The 18,960-nt window shown below is 47.3% G+C and overlaps 1 protein-coding gene across 1 annotated transcript; it reads right to left on the bottom strand.

Annotated features, from left to right (window-relative positions):
• Positions 1–5,190: 5,190 nt before the first annotated feature.
• On the bottom strand, positions 5,191–10,923 carry SMIM10L3 (small integral membrane protein 10 like 3). Its single transcript, XM_066576266.1, has 2 exons — positions 10,626–10,923; positions 5,191–6,791 (listed from the first exon to the last, which is right to left on the bottom strand). Exons 1-2 carry the CDS (start codon positions 10,806–10,808, stop codon positions 6,771–6,773), a joined length of 204 nt encoding a protein of 67 aa, XP_066432363.1. The 5' UTR covers positions 10,809–10,923; the 3' UTR covers positions 5,191–6,770.
• Between the last annotated feature and the right edge of the window lie 8,037 nt (positions 10,924–18,960).

Consider the following 18,960-nt stretch of genomic DNA (forward strand, 5'->3'; position numbering starts at 1 on the left):
TTATAGTTTAATAGCGCCTAATCTGAAGTAGTCAGAGACAGAGTAGTGGGAGACACTTGCTAATCCTGAAAGCCGCGCCGGACAATGGCGACCTCCCCGAAGTGATGGGACACGGTCTTGACAGAAAAATGCCTCGTATCCACCGGTACATCGCATGAGTGCGATATTCGGTCAAGTTTCATGGCCTGATTTCTCGCTACTTCTATATAAGAAGCCTAAAAGACAGACTGGTTTCACAGGGGTGAGAAAACCGCACGATTGTCGCGTGATGTGAGTCCGTAAAAAGATTATGAAACCAATTATTTTCAATGGCTTCCTTCCATTTGTGATGCTTTCACTGATGTGATGTTGAGAGAATGGAAAATTGCAGCATGTGCTATCTTTCTGCAAAGTGAGATTTTGAAGTTTTTTTTTTTTTAAATCCTCCATGTTTCACTATGGGGCCTCCTTTTTATCGCAACGTAACAACTTGGGTTGCGATGCAATTTTAAATTAGAAAGTCCTATTGACTATGTATGTAAAAAAAACACGTTTTTGTAGCACACATGAAACGGGCCTTTAACCTACATTTTAAATGTCCTACTTTAAACTCCTGTTACAACCCCGTGGGGATGAGGAGACTCCCCGTGGGTTCCCGTAATCCCTGCAGGGACTAACAGGAATTTACAGCGGGACAGTTGGGCTTTCTGAGCTCCTTCACACTGGCGAGAGCAATATCAGATGTAATTCAAGGCTCGATATTGCCCTCGCTATCCTTCTGAAAAGCCCTGGAAGTGAGGCATTTTCGCTTGGTTTCCTATTCCCTATCATTGATAAGACTTGTTATTTGATTTTTCTTCATCCCTGCTGTACGCTGCTCCAGTGAATGGACAATTTTCAGGGGCATGAAGCTCCGGTCCTTTATAGGCGCAATTTTTTCCACATACTGTGTTAAAACTGCACTCGTGTGAACGAGCCACTTGGGGAGGGCTCACAGGTCTAAGTGCAAAAACGAACACAAAACATTCAGTATGCACAATTGTATGTGTAGCTGCACATTTTACTGTGCCTATTTGTGCTGCGGGGGACCACTCACCTCAGCGTGGTCGTAGGATACAGTCACACGAGTTTTGTGTGGTGCAAGATGCACGAGTATCAACTTGATTCTCTTGTAAATAGTTATGCACATGAGCGATGCTGGGAGGTAATAAGTGGTGTATGCTTTTTTTTTTTTTTGCATCCCTCTGAATGTATCGCCAATTATTTTCAATGTGACAGTCCAATGTATCCCATAGCGTGCGATGCTGCCCATTAAAATCAATGGTGAACACTTGCCAATCCTCTGGTGCGCATCAAACAAGCACCGGAGGATTGCAACTTCACTGAAAAAACGTCTTACATCTGTGGGTAAAACTAAGCCCCTGTGAAATGCGCCATTCCCATCTATGAGCCGCATCTGATGGTGTGGCTGAGCAGCAATACCAAGGAATGTGTAGCTGAAAAAAAAAATGTCCCCTCAATATTGGGGTTTGGGGAAGGAGTTGAAGTATTAAGCAGCGTTCACACTGCGGGTTCTGTGTACATTATTCATATAGGTCACAAAGGTGGAAAAATGAAGGCAAAGGTATATATACATTTTCACAAAAAATTTATGAAGAGATTCTTGGAAAATTAAAGTTATTTATTGATCTTGTTTTTAAAATGTCTCAGTTTTCTAGAGAAGTGTATAGTGCAGCGTGGCACGCCGTATGGTACGTCAGCCTACATGAAGACACTGGAAGATATAGCAATATGTCACATGGCCATTTTATGAATCGTAATCCTGGAATAAACAATGTGGGCCACAACAAGAAGCCAAGGGCCGCATGGTTATGGGGGGGGATGTCCAAATTAAAAAGCTGTTGCCCATAGCGACCAATCACCGCACAGCTTTTATTTTACTTCTGCATTATAAGGCCTCCCTCACACAGGCGTTTCTGTACAGCGTTGAGGGCTGCGCTAAACTCTACAACACTGCCATTCATTTCAATGGGGCTGCTCATACAAGGCTGAAAACGCAGCATTTCCAACGCTGCGTTTTGACAGCAATGCATCTTCTACTCGTGCCTGTTTTCAGCTGTGTGTCTCCCAGTGAAATGAAGCGCAGCACAACTTCATACTGCGTTTTTATAGCGTTAAACGCAGGTTGCTATGCCAGCAAGTCTGAGTTTCCAGCTGTTGTGAAAACGCATGCCAACCTTGCTGAAACCGCAGTAAACGCAGCATTAAAAACACAGCGTTTTTGCATAGACCTGTGTAAGGGAGGCCTGAGCTGTGATTGGATGCGGTTGGCAATACAAATTACAGGGGAAGTCGGTGAGTTTTTGATTTTTAATCCCGCCAGTATTCGTCGCCTGGGGCTAAAGAACGCTCATGCAAAATGTCATTCAAATTGGACTAGACCTGCGGCTTTGTATACGACACAAACAGATTGTGCGCGCGCGCACACACACGATAGATTGAGATATAGCTAGATATATCTATCTCAAGTACATAGAATCAAGTGGTAAAAGCAAATTTGGGGGTTCCTGCATAAAAATTCAAAAATATGCAAAGAAGGTTGCTGAGGCAACATTTCTGATTTTTTATTTTAGCCTATAACCTTCTCCGGGGTGAGATTATACTGTGTGCAAAATTTGTCCAACAGACATTAACAAATACATAGAAGATAGTAGAGGGGTGGGGGGAGGAAAGTAAGGCTGGGGTCACACAAGGCGGATTTGCCGCGGATTGCCGTTGCATATCCGCACTGCGGCAAAACCGCTGCGTTTGCAGTGCAATGCAGCATAAATGAGATTTGTCAAAAAGCTCTTCTCACAGGACGGATTTTTTCCGCACAGCCGCAGTGCGGAAATGCAACTGCATCGCGGTTTTAAAAGATGCAGCATGTTCATTCTTTGGTTGTTTCCGCAGCGCTTTTTTGTCCATAGACCTCTATGGACACAGCCAAAACCGCACCAAATACACGACAAAAGTAAAAAAGCGCTGCGGAAAAAACGTTTGCGGATTTTTCCGCACCAAAATAAAAATCGCAGCAAAAGCCGCAAACCCAAATTAACCTTTGAAGCGGTTTTGCCGCAGAAGCAGTTCTTCTGCGTCAAAACCGCAACGGAAAAACCACTGCAAAACCGCAACAAATCCGCCCTGTGTGACCCTAGCCTAAACGTACATTTTTTGCGAGACAAATAAGAGCCAACCGTGCTTCAGCATAATGCAGTATAAACAAACTGCAGCGCAGACCTGTTAACCATAGATGACGGTATACCATATATTCATAGACGTTCCTATAAAGCTCTATACATCAAAGTATACATTTAGAGTGAACGGTGTAAAACGGGTATTTTTATTATACACTGAAAACAGTGCGAATGCTGCCTTTTACAGGAAAAGCAGACTGATCTGCGGTCTACATTTGTGTATCACAGGGTTGCGCTCCAATTCATTTATCCTGCAGTACAATGTAATGTAGCCGATTACGTTATTGCATCTCGCCCAAATACTACGGGTTTGTATATACTTTTTTTTCGGTTTTCCTATAGCCTGACGTATTCTACAATTCATTTCTCCCTCTAACACATATACAATTTAAACAGACAGGAAAATCAACAAACTAGAAAATTTTCCAAGATTCTCCTCTATGTTCTTCATTAAAAACTTTATTTAACCCCTTAAAAGCACGTTGTATTTTGCACACAAAGAAGCGTCTATTTTTGCGGGATTTTCATCTCTGCTTTTCAAAAGCCATAACTTTCTTATTTTTGCGACAACATGGCCGGCTTGTCTTTTACACGATGAGCTGTAGTTTTTATTGGTACATTCCTGATCACTTTTATTGTGTTTTTTTGGGAGGCAAAAACCAACAAAACAAGCATTTTGTTTCTGTCAGTTTTTGCCATGCAGTATAAATAGCACGTTCAATTTATTGTACAGGGTATTACGGATACAGGGATACCAAATATGTGGGAGTTTTTTTGTATACAAATAAGGAAAGAGTCGCTAAAGAAAAAAAAAAAAATTATGTTCCTGTAGGGGACTTGAACCATAACAGTTATGATAATGCAGTGCATCACGGAGCGCCAATGACATCACAGAGGGAGCACGCTCCCTCTGTGAACCCTTTACATGCGATCTACATGGATGGAGGCATGTAGGGGGGGCTAACAGCAGGGCTCACTGTTCTTAGCTGGCCTCCCTCTGCAATGGCGTGGATAGAGATCAGCAACAGCCAACTTCTGCTGCAGGATGGCGCAGGCTCAGCTTCTGACGTAACTTTTTTTAAAATTAAGATGTAAACTACAAATGAAGTATACCTTTCCAAGTGTTTTTACACTTTTGTGATGTATAAATTAATTTTTACATTTAACATACGCAGAAAACGCAGTGTGACTGCTGCCTATAGGTACTTGACGCGGGATAACTGTAGTTCTTCATAAGCACGTAGCAGCCGTCCCACAGACTCCCTCCTGGGCTTTCACACAAGAGCTATAGTTAAGAGCGTGGAGGTGGAACGCACCGGAGATCTTGTTCAGTCGCCATTCCCCATTTACTGCAAAGAGACAGTTGCTCAGACAGAAACACCTGCTTATTTACACGGTCTGTCCGATAGACGCTTGGTTTTTAGGAGAGCTAAAAACCAAGTGACTCCGACAAGTTAACACCATTTCTCGCTCAGTACAATGTCAGTGGCCACAGGACAACTACCACCCAAATTCACCGTTTCCAGCTATTATTCCGGCGTTCATCTCCCAGTGTAAAGGCACCTTAATACCCCAATAGAATATAACACCATTCTGGATGTAGGGTAAAGGTAAAGTCTCCTGGTGCAAGCATCAAATCATAACGGACTCCTTGGGTGACGTTACATTGTGACGTTTTCTTGGCAGACGTTTTTTGCAGAACGGTTTGCCATTGCTTTCCCCAGTCATCTTTTAACCCCCCCCCCCCCCCCCCAGCAAGCTGGGTACTCATTTTACCAACCTCCGAAGGAGGAGTCAACCTTGAGTTGGCTACCTGAACCATGCAGAGATTAAAACCACAACCTTCAGGTCATGAGCGAGAGCTTAAGATTACATTTCTGCTGCCTTAACACTCTGCCCCACACAAGGTTCTGGATGTACAATGATGTAAATGAATAGCAGAATAAATGTATAAAAATAAAACCCAAGCCACATGTTTTGTAATTACTGAACAAACAATTTATTGGATGGTGTAAACTTTTTGCTGTGCTAGTATTTAGCCCATGAGATTCCATAACTGCGTTTCTCTGTCATACATTGATAGCAGCAGCGACTGTAACCCTTTCCGAACCCTAGCTGTCCGTGACTACATTTGACAGAGGGAGCCAATTCAGGCACATTGGTTTATAAAGCTACCTCCATCTCCCCTCATAAAAAGGCACCTCCTCTGTTCATTGGGACATTCACAGACGAAAAGTAGCTTATTAAAATGACCGCACGCACGTATTACTGGAACGGTGTCAATGGTTTCCTCGACCTTTCATGACGGCTAGTTGAACAGGATCCAGTGGCAGTGAGAAATGATCAGCATCTATACAATTAAAAAGCATAAAAGTAGTAGTAGTTGTCAGGTTTTCCATAAAAATACCAAGTGAGGGTAATCTTCAACTTGGCGGTCACCTGAGAACAAGGCAACTGTGCAACGGGTCACCTCGAAATTCAGTTACAGCATTTTCTCATATTGGTAATTCCAGCGCAGTTTGTTGAGGAGTTCTCCAGTATTGGGGCTTCCAGACCTCTGAAGTGAACTATTGGATGCCTTTACAAGTGTGCCTTGTAGAGATATGTCTGTATCTAGGGAGGATGCATTAATATAAGAAGTTTCATAGCAGAACCCTATGGTTTTATTGCAAGTCCTTAATGAAGAATCCTTTTAAAATTGATGTTTTGTAATGATTCCCCAATGAATTTGTGCCCGATGATCTTAAACATTCAGACCAGATTTGGTATAAAATCTAAAAAAAATAAATAAAGGGAAAAAAAAAAAAAAACTATCCCTATTATTTCATTTGCAAAATTTTAAAATGGTCACATGCACAAAAGAGTTAAACATTTTGTTTTCTTTATCAGACCAATAGTCGCTCTAGCATTCTCATCTACTTTTGCTAACATGCCGCAATTTTCCTTAAAAAACAAATAAAAGTTCAGGAGTTAAAAAGAAAACAAAAAATCTGGATTGGCACTCAATTATGTTATTTTCACAATAGTCCCTCCTTTAACCTATTGAAAAAACGTAATAGTGATGAGATTCTGCGAGGGTCTCGGACTAAACACACAAAAGTTAGGATGGCGAAGGCCTATACCAGCCCCAACCTTAAATTAGGGATTAAATAGGTCAAGTTATCTCCTACAATACCGGCAGCTCCCTGGACAAGCACCACAGCTTCTCCCTATACCCAGGGGCCGTCCAGCAAAATAGAGCCATAAATAAGTACAAGTCCCTTAAAACGTCCCAAAAGACAACAGGTTGTGTCCGTAAGGAATAGCGGCTGCAGCTATCAGGCATTGCATGGGCTTCACCGTTCCTGAGAGTCAGATGAATAATGTCTTTATGTAAACTGGCAGAAATAGATGCCAACGACTTGCATGCAGCAGAGGTTTCCAGGACGTCTCGGTTCACATCTTGCAATAACGGATCCGTTGCTTCATGGCAAGTGGCACTGGTGTCTTCTTGGCTTCTTGAAGGACAAGACCATAACCGGTTCATAGTTGGCTCTGCTGTCACTGTGGAGGGGACTAGTGGATTTCTATGTGGACCTGAAAGAGAATTGAATCGGAATTTTAAAAAAATTAAAAAAAAAATTTTTATACTTTTTTTTTTTTAAAAAAAAAGGGGAATGTGTGTTTGAGAGGACCCCAGTGCTCGAAATGCTAAGAACGGCTATTCTTAAATTGGAAGTAGTGACACCCTCAGAGTATAAAGCAGGCTAAACCGGCTCCAGCTCAGTCGTCTTAACGCGACCACTGCGCCCAATAGCCGGCCAGTGCAATCATCTCAATGGTATTGGCACCCAGCGCCATCACTAGAGTCCAGTGAACGGAGGTTGGCAGGGAAGCATCAGTGCAGCAGCGGTATGGGGTTGTTAATGTGAGTATTGCTTATTTTATAGCACTGCAAGATGCTTGGAAACGTTTTTTGGGTCAGACTTGCTGTGGATCTTCTACATATGACAAACAGCAAAATTACACAGCTGTTTGTGACACGCTTTGGTAAGAAGATCCTGCAGATTTGCAGCCAGTTTGGAAATTCCCTATGAAAATCCACACTGAGGGTTAATTTACGCAATTTAATTTACTTTCCCACAGCATGAGAGGTCTTCAAATCTCGTCCACATTGCTTCTATTGTAAAATGCTGAGAAGAATCTACAGCATTGATACTGTATATGGATATACCGTGGATGTATATACCGTGAGATACCGTGCGCAAGTCGCAGTAAGACAGCCTGCAGACAGGCGGGTCAGATCCGGCTGCGAGAATTCTCGCAGCGGGAGCCGAGCGCCTACAGAGAGCTGCGTGGAACTCACCCACTCCCGCAGCTCTGGCTCTTTCATGTGCTGGCTGCCGGTGCATCCGCAGACCGGAGCCGGCGAGTGACGTTTCTGTGCGGGGCTCGAATTAGAGCATGCCGCGGTTTGTTTTCTGCACGTGACTTCGCGCAGACAAACCGCGGCCGTCTGCATAGGATTGCATATTGTAATGCAATCCTATGCAGGCGTGTACAGGCGGAAATTCTGCGGGGAATCCCGCTGCGGAATTTCCGCCCGTCTGCAGGCGGCCTAAATCGAACCATTGATTTATTTTTTATTTCAGCCCAGCAAAAAAAAAAAAAAGGGAGCATGTTTTATCTTTATGCATATTTGCACACCAAAGGTGCCCATAGAAGTCAATGGAAACGTGCACAATACGCATTACGCAAGGAGATGCATTCAACACTGTAATCCCACTGGAAACACACCTGGAACTAAACCTTTGTGTTTCTTTGCCTTGGCATACGAACATGCCCTATGGGCAGAAAACGGCACAGTAAAATACTCTGATGGTACAAAAACGTTGCACTGAGGCGCGCGCAATTGCGCTTCTGCCTGGTTGAAGCCAGACTAACACTTCACGTTTATATAGACTGATACTTTCTAAGACAAAGAGCACATTTATATTAAAGGGTATCAAAGGAATTCCTTTTAGGACAAAAATATCCTATTTTCCCGTAGTGCAACTCCAACTTCCAGCAGGAGCTTTTTAGCGAACGGTTAGAGCCCTATAATCCACACTCCGGAGTAAAAAAATATCTAACTCGTTATACATGCATACCTTAAACTTTGTACCGACTTTCTGATAACTTGCACAAGAATATTGCTATGGGGTCCCCTTCATCTCCGCTGCGGCTCTAACAGCTGCCGCAGGAGATAGCCATGTTCTCTCATTGTTTTCAATGGGTGCAGTGCTGCTGCTGCCACCCCATTGCAAACATGTGGAAGCCCCTGAATGCGACCCCTTCGCATTCCCTGCGGGGCTTAAGGCATCCCCCACCACAGCCGTCACAGCCACAGCAGGGGATCATGATGATCTTCCATTGATATCAATGGGTCCAGCGCTGCTGCCACCGGCCCCATTGCACACAATGGGCAATGTCACAAAAAGATAGGACAAGCTGCGATGAGTTTCCTGCATCGCAACGTGGTGCCATGCAGGGAAACATCACAAGTGTGAATGAACCCATTGAAAAGAATGGGTTTCATATTTGTACGTCTCGCAAAGCACAAATTTTGCACGATTTTCTCGCCAGTGTGAAGGAGCCCTTACAGGTAGGCAAAGGGGGGTGGGGTGATCTCAGTATATTAAAGGGTTCGTCCCGTTAGAAATTCACTTAAAACAATAAACAAACTGATACTTAATCCCCTAGGCCCCAACGGTCCAGCGCCGCAGCCCTGTAATTCACCTCGTCTCTATCGACAGCGGAAGTCAGGTGATCGCCGCCCGCCAATCAGAGGCAACAGCATCAGCGCTCAGAACTCCTGGTATCATAGCACCCAAAATGTGAATAGTGATGCCAGGAGAACGGGCAGTGATGCCGCCTCTGATTTGACGTATAGAAGCAAGCTGGACACTGCCTGCCACAGGGACAGATCGCTGGGGCTGAGGAGGGCAAGTGCCCATTTCTCTTATTGTTTTGAGGGTTTTGGTTCTAAATTTTAAAGGTGAATTTCTCTGGACATCCCCTTTAAGTGTAGTTCTACATGATGACTTGGATTGCACAACAGCAAGTTTTAGACAAGTCGCAAAACCAAAATCATTTGTGCAATGTGCTGTTGGGTGGCGATTTTAATTTTGCAGTTTGGCGTGTTGTTTTTTGCTCACACAAGGAGATGCAGCACCGATCAGCGGCCATTTTTACACTAGCATAAGGCTGGGTTCACACAGGGCGGATTTGCTGCGAAAATTCCGTCCAGAATTTCACTGCGCCAGATCTGCCTGCGGCCGCTAATCCCGGGTTGGGCAGCCACGTGGACGAGATTTGTCAAAAATCTTGTCCACATGGGATTGCCAATCTGTCGCGGCAAAGCCGGCGCTGCGATGCAGAATCCCCGGCCACAGCACGTCAATATATTTTTTTCTGTTGCGGCCGCGCTCTCCTCTGTGGGAGCGCCGGGCGCAATGGAAAAGCATGCGGACAAGCCGCTCCAGCTAAGTGCCGCGGGTTTTGAAGCGGCGCTTTCCCAGCGGAAATCTCACAGTTTTCCGCTGTGCCAAAACAACCAGATTTCCGGCGGGATTCCTCCCTGTGTGAACCCAGCCTAACCATGCCAGCAAAGGAGGGTCTGCTCACTTATCAGCTGATAAGCAAACAAATCTTTGGAGGAACGCACAGACCCGATAACTGGCGCAAGTAAAAGGACCGTTAGCTGGTGCAGCTGCACACAACTAGCGACCAGAAGCGCTGGACTGTTTGTTGTATAAGATCACGGGTTGCAATGTGACCCCATCAACAAACATCAGATGTGACAGCGCAATTAGCCATGATGTGGCGCTAGATGGAGCCCATCTTTAGCGGAGACCGCAGTGACGCTGTATGGTAGTTAGGATACGGACAGAGGAAGAATGCATCAGTAATACCCCAAGCACAGCCTGTAGGGCCGCCCCCTGACACTCCGCCCCCCCCCCCTCCCCCCTGCTGCCCCTCACCTGCAGGACACCCCCTGTCCAGTGACCCCCGCTGCCCCTTACCTGCAGGACGCCCCCTGTCCAGTGACCCCCGCTGCCCCTTACCTGCAGGACGCCCCCTGTCCAGTGACCCCCGCTGCCCCTCACCTGCAGGACGCCGCCTGTCCTGTGACCCCCCCCCCCGCTGCCCCTCACCTGTAGGATACCCCCTGCTCCATGAACCCCGCTGCCCCTCACCTGCAGGACGCCCCCTGCCCCATGAACCCCGCTGCCCCTCACCTGCAGGACGCCCCCTGTCCAGTGGCCCCCGCTGCCCCTCACCTGCAGGACGCCGCCTGTCCAGTGGCCCCCGCTGCCCCTCACCTGCAGGACGCCCCCTGTCCAGTGACCCCCGCTGCCCCTCACCTGCAGGACACCCCCTGCTCCATACCTGCAGCCTGATGTTTAGCATCATGGAGGCGATGACATACAGGTAGGGGAACTTGATGCGCAGCCTCCAGGCCAGGTTGAAGAAGATGAGCAGGGTGCGGGTCAGGCCTTTGGAGAAGACCCCATAGGAGCGCACAGCGGCAGATTGGGAGAGCCAGACTACCAGCTGGGACAGGGGCGCCATACACCCGCCGAGCCGCTCACACTGCAAGACAGCGCGGAGAGCCGGGAACGGGCATGTCAGTAGAGCCCATTGTACGTACAGCCCTCTGCTGACCCGGAAGAGCCTCCCAGAGCGCCGCCTCCGCTCCGGCAGCTTGCGATGACGAGAGGGAGCGGGCACTCGTGTGCGCTGCATGCGCGTAGCAACCAATCACAGGACACGTCTCATGTCCCAAGGCAGAGTTAGAAGATGAAAAGAACGATGTCATTGGTTGCTATGGGCAACTAGTGCTTCTACATGGGGGGCTTAAAAGGCTAGGGCTAAAAAACCACTTTGGCTACAGAACTTGTTTCCTAGCCAAAGATTGCAATATTGCTGCACTGCATGGTGACCTTGTGTAGCCTTAGGCCGGCTTCAGACAAGCGTAAGCATATTTGTGCACGCTTGTGTTTTTGCAGAATGCTTTTTTTGTGTGCACGTATCGACGTGTTTTACAGTACTTTTGCGCAAACCGCAGTGACTTCTATGGCGACTGCGTATCTGCTGTGGAAAGCCCGCCGTGGATATAGCTTATGTAAAGGTGGCCTAAAGCCTAGAATCACAGGGATGTATTTGCTCACGCAAAATTTCGCTCACAATTCGCAGAGAATGGAAACCATTGATTTCAATAGGTTCGTTTACAAGCGTGTATCTTTCCTGCCACTTTGGTTGCGCAAAAGAATATGCAGCATGCTCTACTTCCCTGTGCATTTGCGCACCAAAGGTCTGTCTCCTCAGAGGTCAGTGGTGGGGGGCGCAAATGCGCACACAATACACTAGGAGATGCGTGATACGCTTTGTAATTCCACCCAAAAAAGGCATCGTTCATTCTGCAAATACACAGCGCTCAGGCTTCATACGCATGCGCTCGTGTGAAGGGGCCCACTGCTGTGGATTTGCCAATTATATTGTTGCAGATCTGCGTGTTTAACCCTTTTATTCAAGGATTGGAAACCACAGCATAAGGGCTCTTTCGAACGTCGTTTTGACTCTGAATAGGTGCGTTTAAAAAAAAACCCACCTCTAAAAGAACCCATGGTTTCCTATGGGTTCTTTCAGATGAACCATTTCTCTCCGCCAAAAGATAGGACATGTCTTATCTTTTGACGGCATAGCACCGGCGGTTCCCATAGACTCCTATGGGAGCCACTCGGCAAACGGAGGGGGAGCAACATAGTCGCTAATAGGGTAGCTGCGGCGACGTGCTCGCCACTGCTATTCCTTCACCCGATTTAACACTCGGTCACATTAAAACGACGTTCGTGTGAAAGAGCCCTAAACCTGCAGTATAGACAGGCATGCTACGGATTTGTGACACCTTCCACCCAGTGTTCAGTGATGAGTGTACTGCAGCAGGGAGTAAAGAATCCCCTGCCACAGCTGTGGCAAAGGAAAGCAGTGTTCTACCATTGCTTTCAATGTGGCAATTGCTGCTGCCGGCGGCCCCATTGAAAGCAATAGGATGCAGGCAACCACTGCAGTGATTTTCGGGGAAGGACTTGAAATATAAGCCCTTTCCTGAAAATCCTCCCTAGCTTGTGTAAAAAATAGAAAAAATATATACTCACCTCTCCACCACTGGCGCATCTTGCGACTTGGCTCCCCGGAACTGCTCTGAAGCGCTTTCATCAGGTGGGGATTTCAAAACACCCGCCTGCTGAAAGGGTTGTGTTTGATTGGCTGAGCGCTCAGCCAATCACAGGCAGCACTCAGCCATTCATTGATTTCAATTAGAGCTGTGCCTGCTGTTACAAGCGCCGGCCACTACACAGAGGTTGGTGCGGAGGCTTCCGTTTAGACCTCTGTGTATTTGTGGCGCTGATAGCATGCGCTCGCTCAGCTGATCAGTCAGGGTCCTGAGCAACGGACCCCGGCTGATCAACTATTGACGACCTATCCTGATGATAGGTCATCAATAGTATTTCCCTTTCATATTTGTTATTTTTTTTAATTTATGAACTAATTTTTTACTTAATTGTACATCTCTTTAGTCCCCTTTGGGGAACTTGCAATTCTTTGATCTCTGCTACACTATACTGCAATATTTCAGTATTGCAGAATACCGTGTTTTTAAGGGCTAATGCCCATGGCTGGATTTCTGCCGTGTCCCGCAGCTATATTTCCACGGCATGCTCTATTTGCCATGGGAATACGCGCGTCCGGCTTCCATTGTAGTTAATGGAAGCCGGCCGTCACGCTATACTTCCGCTGTGAGCACAGTGGAAGCATCGCGTGAATACGCGTCCCCGACGGCCGCATCATTGCCCACTGCCGGCGCGTCATGCGCTATACTGCGTATGCACCAGGCCGGCAGACAGAATTCATGCAGTGTATTAAAGAGGTGAGTATGTGGTTTTTAGGGGACGCCGTGGCAGACTCCGCTGTGATATTCAGCTGGCGGAGTTCGCCACGGCCGTGGGCATGAGGCCTAACATTGGTCTCTCAAGCTCTGTATTGCAGGCAAATGGTGAGTTGCAAGGGGGGCACGCCTTCGGTTGTTGGCCTTCATGTTGCGTCAAATGGCTGTGATTGGGGCTGATTCCCATTGCAGCGATTTGCAGCAGAATCAGTTAAATATTGATAAATAACTAAAGGGCATGTGTTAGATACTCACTGTATATAATGGATTGGCAGAGAGGCACCACAAGGTAGTGGCCATAGCATTTTACTGCTGAAAGGCGTTGCAGACACAATTACATGTGGCCTCTTGGCCAATCAGATTGAAAGGCACTTTAACTTGCATTAAGCATGATTTTAAGCACCCACTTACCGTATGTGATTTAGTAAAAACATCTAATTACCTCTCTTTGGGTGCTCTCACACATGGCAAAAAATTCCACCACGGCCAAACCTGCCACAAAATCCTCATTTTGTACCTGCAAATTCTGCAGCTGAATCTGCATATTTTGCTGTTGCACAATCTTCTGCCACGTCTGAAAGCACCTTTAGGAGCGAGGCAATATAAAGCAAAATTTATCATGTCAGAACAGCTTTTGCTCAGAAATCTACCTTTGGACAACATCTCTTAGGGCAGCTTCACCATATTTGCATTTGCGCACTAAAAATAATTATACATGCTGAAATTATTATTTCATAGTCAAATATGGCATATCAATACCCAGCCTACTGGACATAAAAAAAGTCCAGGAAAAGTCACTTTCATTTTAGTTGAAAAGTCCCTTGTACTCCACAGCCAAAAATAAATAAAGGGGATGTGTACTAGACTTTCCCATAATAGACTGTAACTCCAGCAGGCCTGTACTTCATTGTTCCCAAGTACAATTCTGCACCTGTTCGCCCTCAGTTATTCACTAGGTAACTCAAGTTCTGTATAACACTGCTCTTATATTAATTGTTCTCATTCATTAAGTGCTCAACTTATTTTTCTAGTAATCTACACCAGAACATCAGGAGTGTTATTGCTACTAATTAGCCAAAGATAAACAACCATCAAAACTAATGCCCCGTTTAGACGGAGCAATTAATTTCAGAGAATCGTTGAAATGAGCGAAACTGAATATTAATTGTTCAGTTTAAACGCGGGCAAACGACCGATATACAGCGTCCGTCTCTGCAAGGGGAGGAGGGTGGAAGAGCTGGGGCGGGGACATGGGCGGTCCTAAGTTCCACCACTTAGCTCCGCCCCCCCTCTCATTGCAAATAATGCTGAGGGGCGGAAAGGGGGGCGGAAGCTCAGGGCACTGCTCCCGGCTTTTCCAGCCTCCTCCCCCTGCAGAGAGGGACGCCGTATATCGGCCAGCGTGAATACCCGGCCGATATACGGTCGTCTGAATAAGCCCTTAAACAGGACATTTAGGAAGATATAAGATGATAGAGAAACTAGGAGCCAGCACAAACTTGTTTCTCCCAATGACAATTATAAGATATCGAGCTATTAAGTGGACAAAAGGAGTAATGATTTACATAACCATTCTCTTAGGCTAATTTTACATGGGTGTGCGTGATACTGGACCATGAAACTCGGCCTGATATTGCGCTCAGGAACGTACGATTTTCCTGCAGATGCAAGACGTTTTTGTGTCAAAAACGCCTGGCACCACTTCAGGGAAGTAGCAATCCTCTAGCATAGACTGTGAAGCACTAAATGAGAAGCAGGCGAGGATCTGCCCGCCTACATGCTCTGCATGAGCGGTGACGTCAGTGCGGCGAGCAGAAGTTGGCAGGAAGGTAGCTCGAGCGGTTACGCCAATTCTAACTTTGTCATGGTGATGGTTATTCTGCCTGTAATAATGGCTCGTGCAGCAGGTGGATTGCAACAGGGTTCATTGCGACAACTACTAGCAATTGGTATGAGCAATGTCAAATGTGACGCCAGTGCCTTTGAATGAGTTAAGATCATGAAATGAAGAGTCAAGTCCAAATAGGTTGCAGTACAACAGAAGGCACACAGTTTACTGAATAACACAAATTAAATACAACGTTCACACTTGGCAGCTAAGCGAGCAGTAGGAACTTCAACAACCTTCGCATGCATATGTGATAACAGATAACGTTTCCTGGCCTCTCTCACTTGCAGGATAAGCCTGCCAGACTAAATTACGTACTTGTGGGGTTAGGTGGTTATTTGTGGGGGAATGGAGGGATTAGTGCAGGCGTTACCGTGGTCCCACTGACTTCTGACTACTCGGGAATAAATCGAACTCACGGTTGTGTTGACTACTGTCCATACAGCCTCTGCGGGGTATGCCTTGACTCCGGTTCCTTCCAGCAGGGTCGAAGAAGACACCATACCTGCCCTTGGTGATGTCAGGTCAACAGAACTCCGCTCCGGTACTCTCCCAGCGCTCTCTAGCTACTCTCCCTTCTCGCTCTGACGCCTAACGCCTCCACTTCCTGGCTGTTTTTCCGCTCTTGCTGACTCACTTCCTTTCCCTACAGCTCACTTTCCCGGGCTTCACTCAACTCCTCCCACTCCACCAATCAGAAAATAAATTGCAAGCAGCCAATCAGATATTTAGCTGTTGCTAGGCAGGTCAGTTTTTAATCCGTTATGCAGGGAAAGACAGTGTCTTCCTCCTGCAGGGGCCTCCTATGACCCCTGAGGGCTCATAACGCAGTCCTTAGGACTTATTATCCCTTTTGACTACCCTGTAGGACCCTCCGGGTCACTACATCAGCCCTTGTGCAGACATTTATTCGACTGTCATCCCGTCTAAACGGGACATAAATTCGGCAGCTGGCACCTCCATTTGTCTTGGTGTGAAAAGGGTATGGATTCTAAAGCGTGCTCTCGTGTCCCACACAAATTTGATCAAAGCCGATCTCAGTGAGCCAATAAAGTAGTAGGTGGTATAATAGGAACCGCCTGGAAAATGTATAAAATTTGGGTAACACATCCATTTAAAGGGTGAACCACAGAGGTCTCTAGGAGCGTATAAAGAAAGTTTTTTTAGTGCGCGTTCCAAGAGTGCCTGACGCATTAAGGGGAATTTCTGCGAAACTACAGAGCAGAGCCTAGCTAATAATGGAGTAAGTTGTTGCTTAAATATATTATAGAAAGATGTCGTAAAGCCATCGGGTCCTGGAGTTTTCCTACTGGGGTGGATTTAATTCTTTCATCTTTTTCCTCTTCTGTGAGGTCTGTCTCTAATGCTTTTCTCGAGTCATTGTCTACTGTCAGTAGGGCTGTCTCCGCAATATAACCAGAGATGCGCTCTGTTAAAGTGGATGGATGCATATCTGCAAACTGTCCCTTGAGGTCGTATAGTTGTGAGTAGTAAGTCTGGAACATTTTAAAGATCTCAGAGGGATTATGAGTGTCCAACCCCACCGAGTTCTTGATCCTAGGAGTGTAAGTATGCGCAGCTCCCCCGCCAGGCCGCCAGTACTCAGATTGTTTCACATAGCAGTCCAATTCCAAGATTGTTCCAGGACTTAAAAGAGGACTTTACTATAACTTGCTCTTCTGTAAGAATCATTTGCATTTGTTTTCTACTAACGTAACTAAAATTTATTACAAAAGCTGTTTTCTTTATTATTGTGATCTCATAAATCTTTAATAAAAGATTAAAGTAAAAAAAAAAAAGATGGGCAGCTCACAGGTGTATTAAATGAGACAGGTACCTTCCCGCTTTGTTAGAATATTCATAATAAAAACGCCTGTAGGACTTCCGCCCAAGACACAGAGGGAGCAGGACGTGTCCTACAGAGCTCCTGCAGACACAGCATCCCAGAGCCACCGGGACCCTCTGGTGTCCCACAAAAGCAGCTGCCGGGGACGAACACCTCCCCTGCTTGCGAGGCAGAAGCCCCCCACATCTAAAAGACACCCGGGAAGTCCCCGGGAGACCCCGCAACGCGACCCAAGCAACCGCCAAACGGGACACGGGCGGGAGGAGAAAGAAAACGCGGGGCACGCGGCGCACCGAGATCCTACCTGCGGAGGGACCAGCCGGACCACCGACCGCCGCCTGGGACGCGCCGAGGATTCCCCGGGGTGCCGCGGCCTGGGAGGCACCCGAGACCGCGGCCTGAACTTCCGGTCGCGAGGGCCGAGAAATCCCCCGGTCGGAGAGGAGCGAGAGGGACCCCAGGGGGAGCCCGGAAGACCCGCTGGGAACCACAAGCCTACGGGGTGAGGGCGGAGAAGCGGAGGCCAGGCGGAGGCGGGAGCCGCGATCCGGCCCCCCGGCCGCGACAACCGGCAAGCAGAGCGGCGTGAGGGGAGGAACCCCCTAAGGTATCCGGGCGACCCGGGGGGTCTCTCCAGAGCGCTGCGGCCGCCCGCGGAGCGACCGGAGCGCCGCGGCCTAGCAGCGGCAGAAGCCGCGGCCTGGATTCCTGGCGGCGACACTCGCGATAAGCCCCGCCCACTACGGAGGCCGCAGGAGCGGCGCTTGGGAGACCGGCCTCTCTGGGTGAAGCGCGCCGCGGCCCGGCGGCACCCGAATCATCGGCCCCGACGGGGAGGGGGCTATCGGTGGGCCGCGGCCCGACGAGACCCAGGGGCTACGACACGGGGCCCTGAAGGTGGCATCAGCGAACCGCAAGTAAAGGGAATGATATAGAACCCCCCCACAGAAGACTGAGTAGCCCCCACCCACACATCTCCCTAGAAACAGGCCACAGGAAAAGCAGTAAGGGGAAAACAGAAGTCATATAAAAGCCCCCGCACGAACAGTGAACAAACCCCACCCGGCCGTGGCCCGGGGCGGTGCCCCAAGAAAACAACAAAGGCATAAACAAGGCCTGAGGGGAGGGGGAGAAGAAGTAAGGAGGAACACAGAAGGGTAACACACCTAAAGAAAAGGAGAGCGCCCCAAGAGGGGGGGGGGGGAGGTAGAAAAGGGGAAGAAAACGATCTGGAAAAGAAAAACACCCGCAAAACAGAGACCCCCCAACCCTGCAGAATAGAGTGGAGGCGAGAGGGGAGACAAAAGTAAACATAACAAGAACAAAATCCACCAGAAAAACCCAATAGAACCACTCAAACAAAAATGGAAGAATAATAACTAAACGAGAAGCCGCATCCGCACCGAAAAAACCAGCAACAAAACAAAAGCGAACTTGGATACAGGGAAATAGCAGCTCCTTGTACACAAAGTCTGCATACTCACCAGAACCGAAAACCGAAATATGGACAAATACCTAAACGAACGCAATTCAAACACTACAACACGAGCAACACGCCAGATAGATACAGACAAATCAAACTCAGGGGGAAAGCAGAAAAACAGACCGACCAAAAGTACAAAAGAAAAAGAGAGCAAGAATACTCAACAGCCCATACCCTCCTCAAGAAACGCCTCACCCCGAGCTACAACAACATCCGACCAAAACCCTGAAACTCCGCCTCCACAAACCGCCACGTCACCGATGGATAACAGCGCAGAAATGACACAGGCCACAATGGTGGCGCAAGAGGTCTCAAAAATCTTACTACCATTATTTGACAACAGACTAGAGACATTGCACAAATCTATAAATTCAGCTCTATCGCAAATTACGGACAACACCCAAAGACTGACAGAGTTGGAAGCAAAGTCCCAAAACACAGACCAATCCATAGCCACCTTAGAAGCCTCATTACAAAGAAGCCGATTAGAAACCGAAGCACTCCGGGAAAAAATAGATGACCTAGAGAACAGACATCGACGCAATAATCTGCGTTTTG

Source organism: Eleutherodactylus coqui, chromosome 8 (genome assembly GCF_035609145.1).
Source record: "Eleutherodactylus coqui strain aEleCoq1 chromosome 8, aEleCoq1.hap1, whole genome shotgun sequence".
Lineage (NCBI taxonomy): Eukaryota > Metazoa > Chordata > Amphibia > Anura > Eleutherodactylidae > Eleutherodactylus > Eleutherodactylus coqui.

Bases quoted from the DNA above. Each gene is read 5' to 3' on its own strand.
- SMIM10L3 (XM_066576266.1), bottom strand. From the start codon at position 10,808: ATGGCGCCCCTGTCCCAGCTGGTAGTCTGGCTCTCCCAATCTGCCGCT. The intron at 6,792-10,625 runs GTATGGAGCAGG...ATTCTCTTTCAG, and splicing joins TGCTAAACATCAGGCTGCAG to GTCCACATAGAAATCCACTA.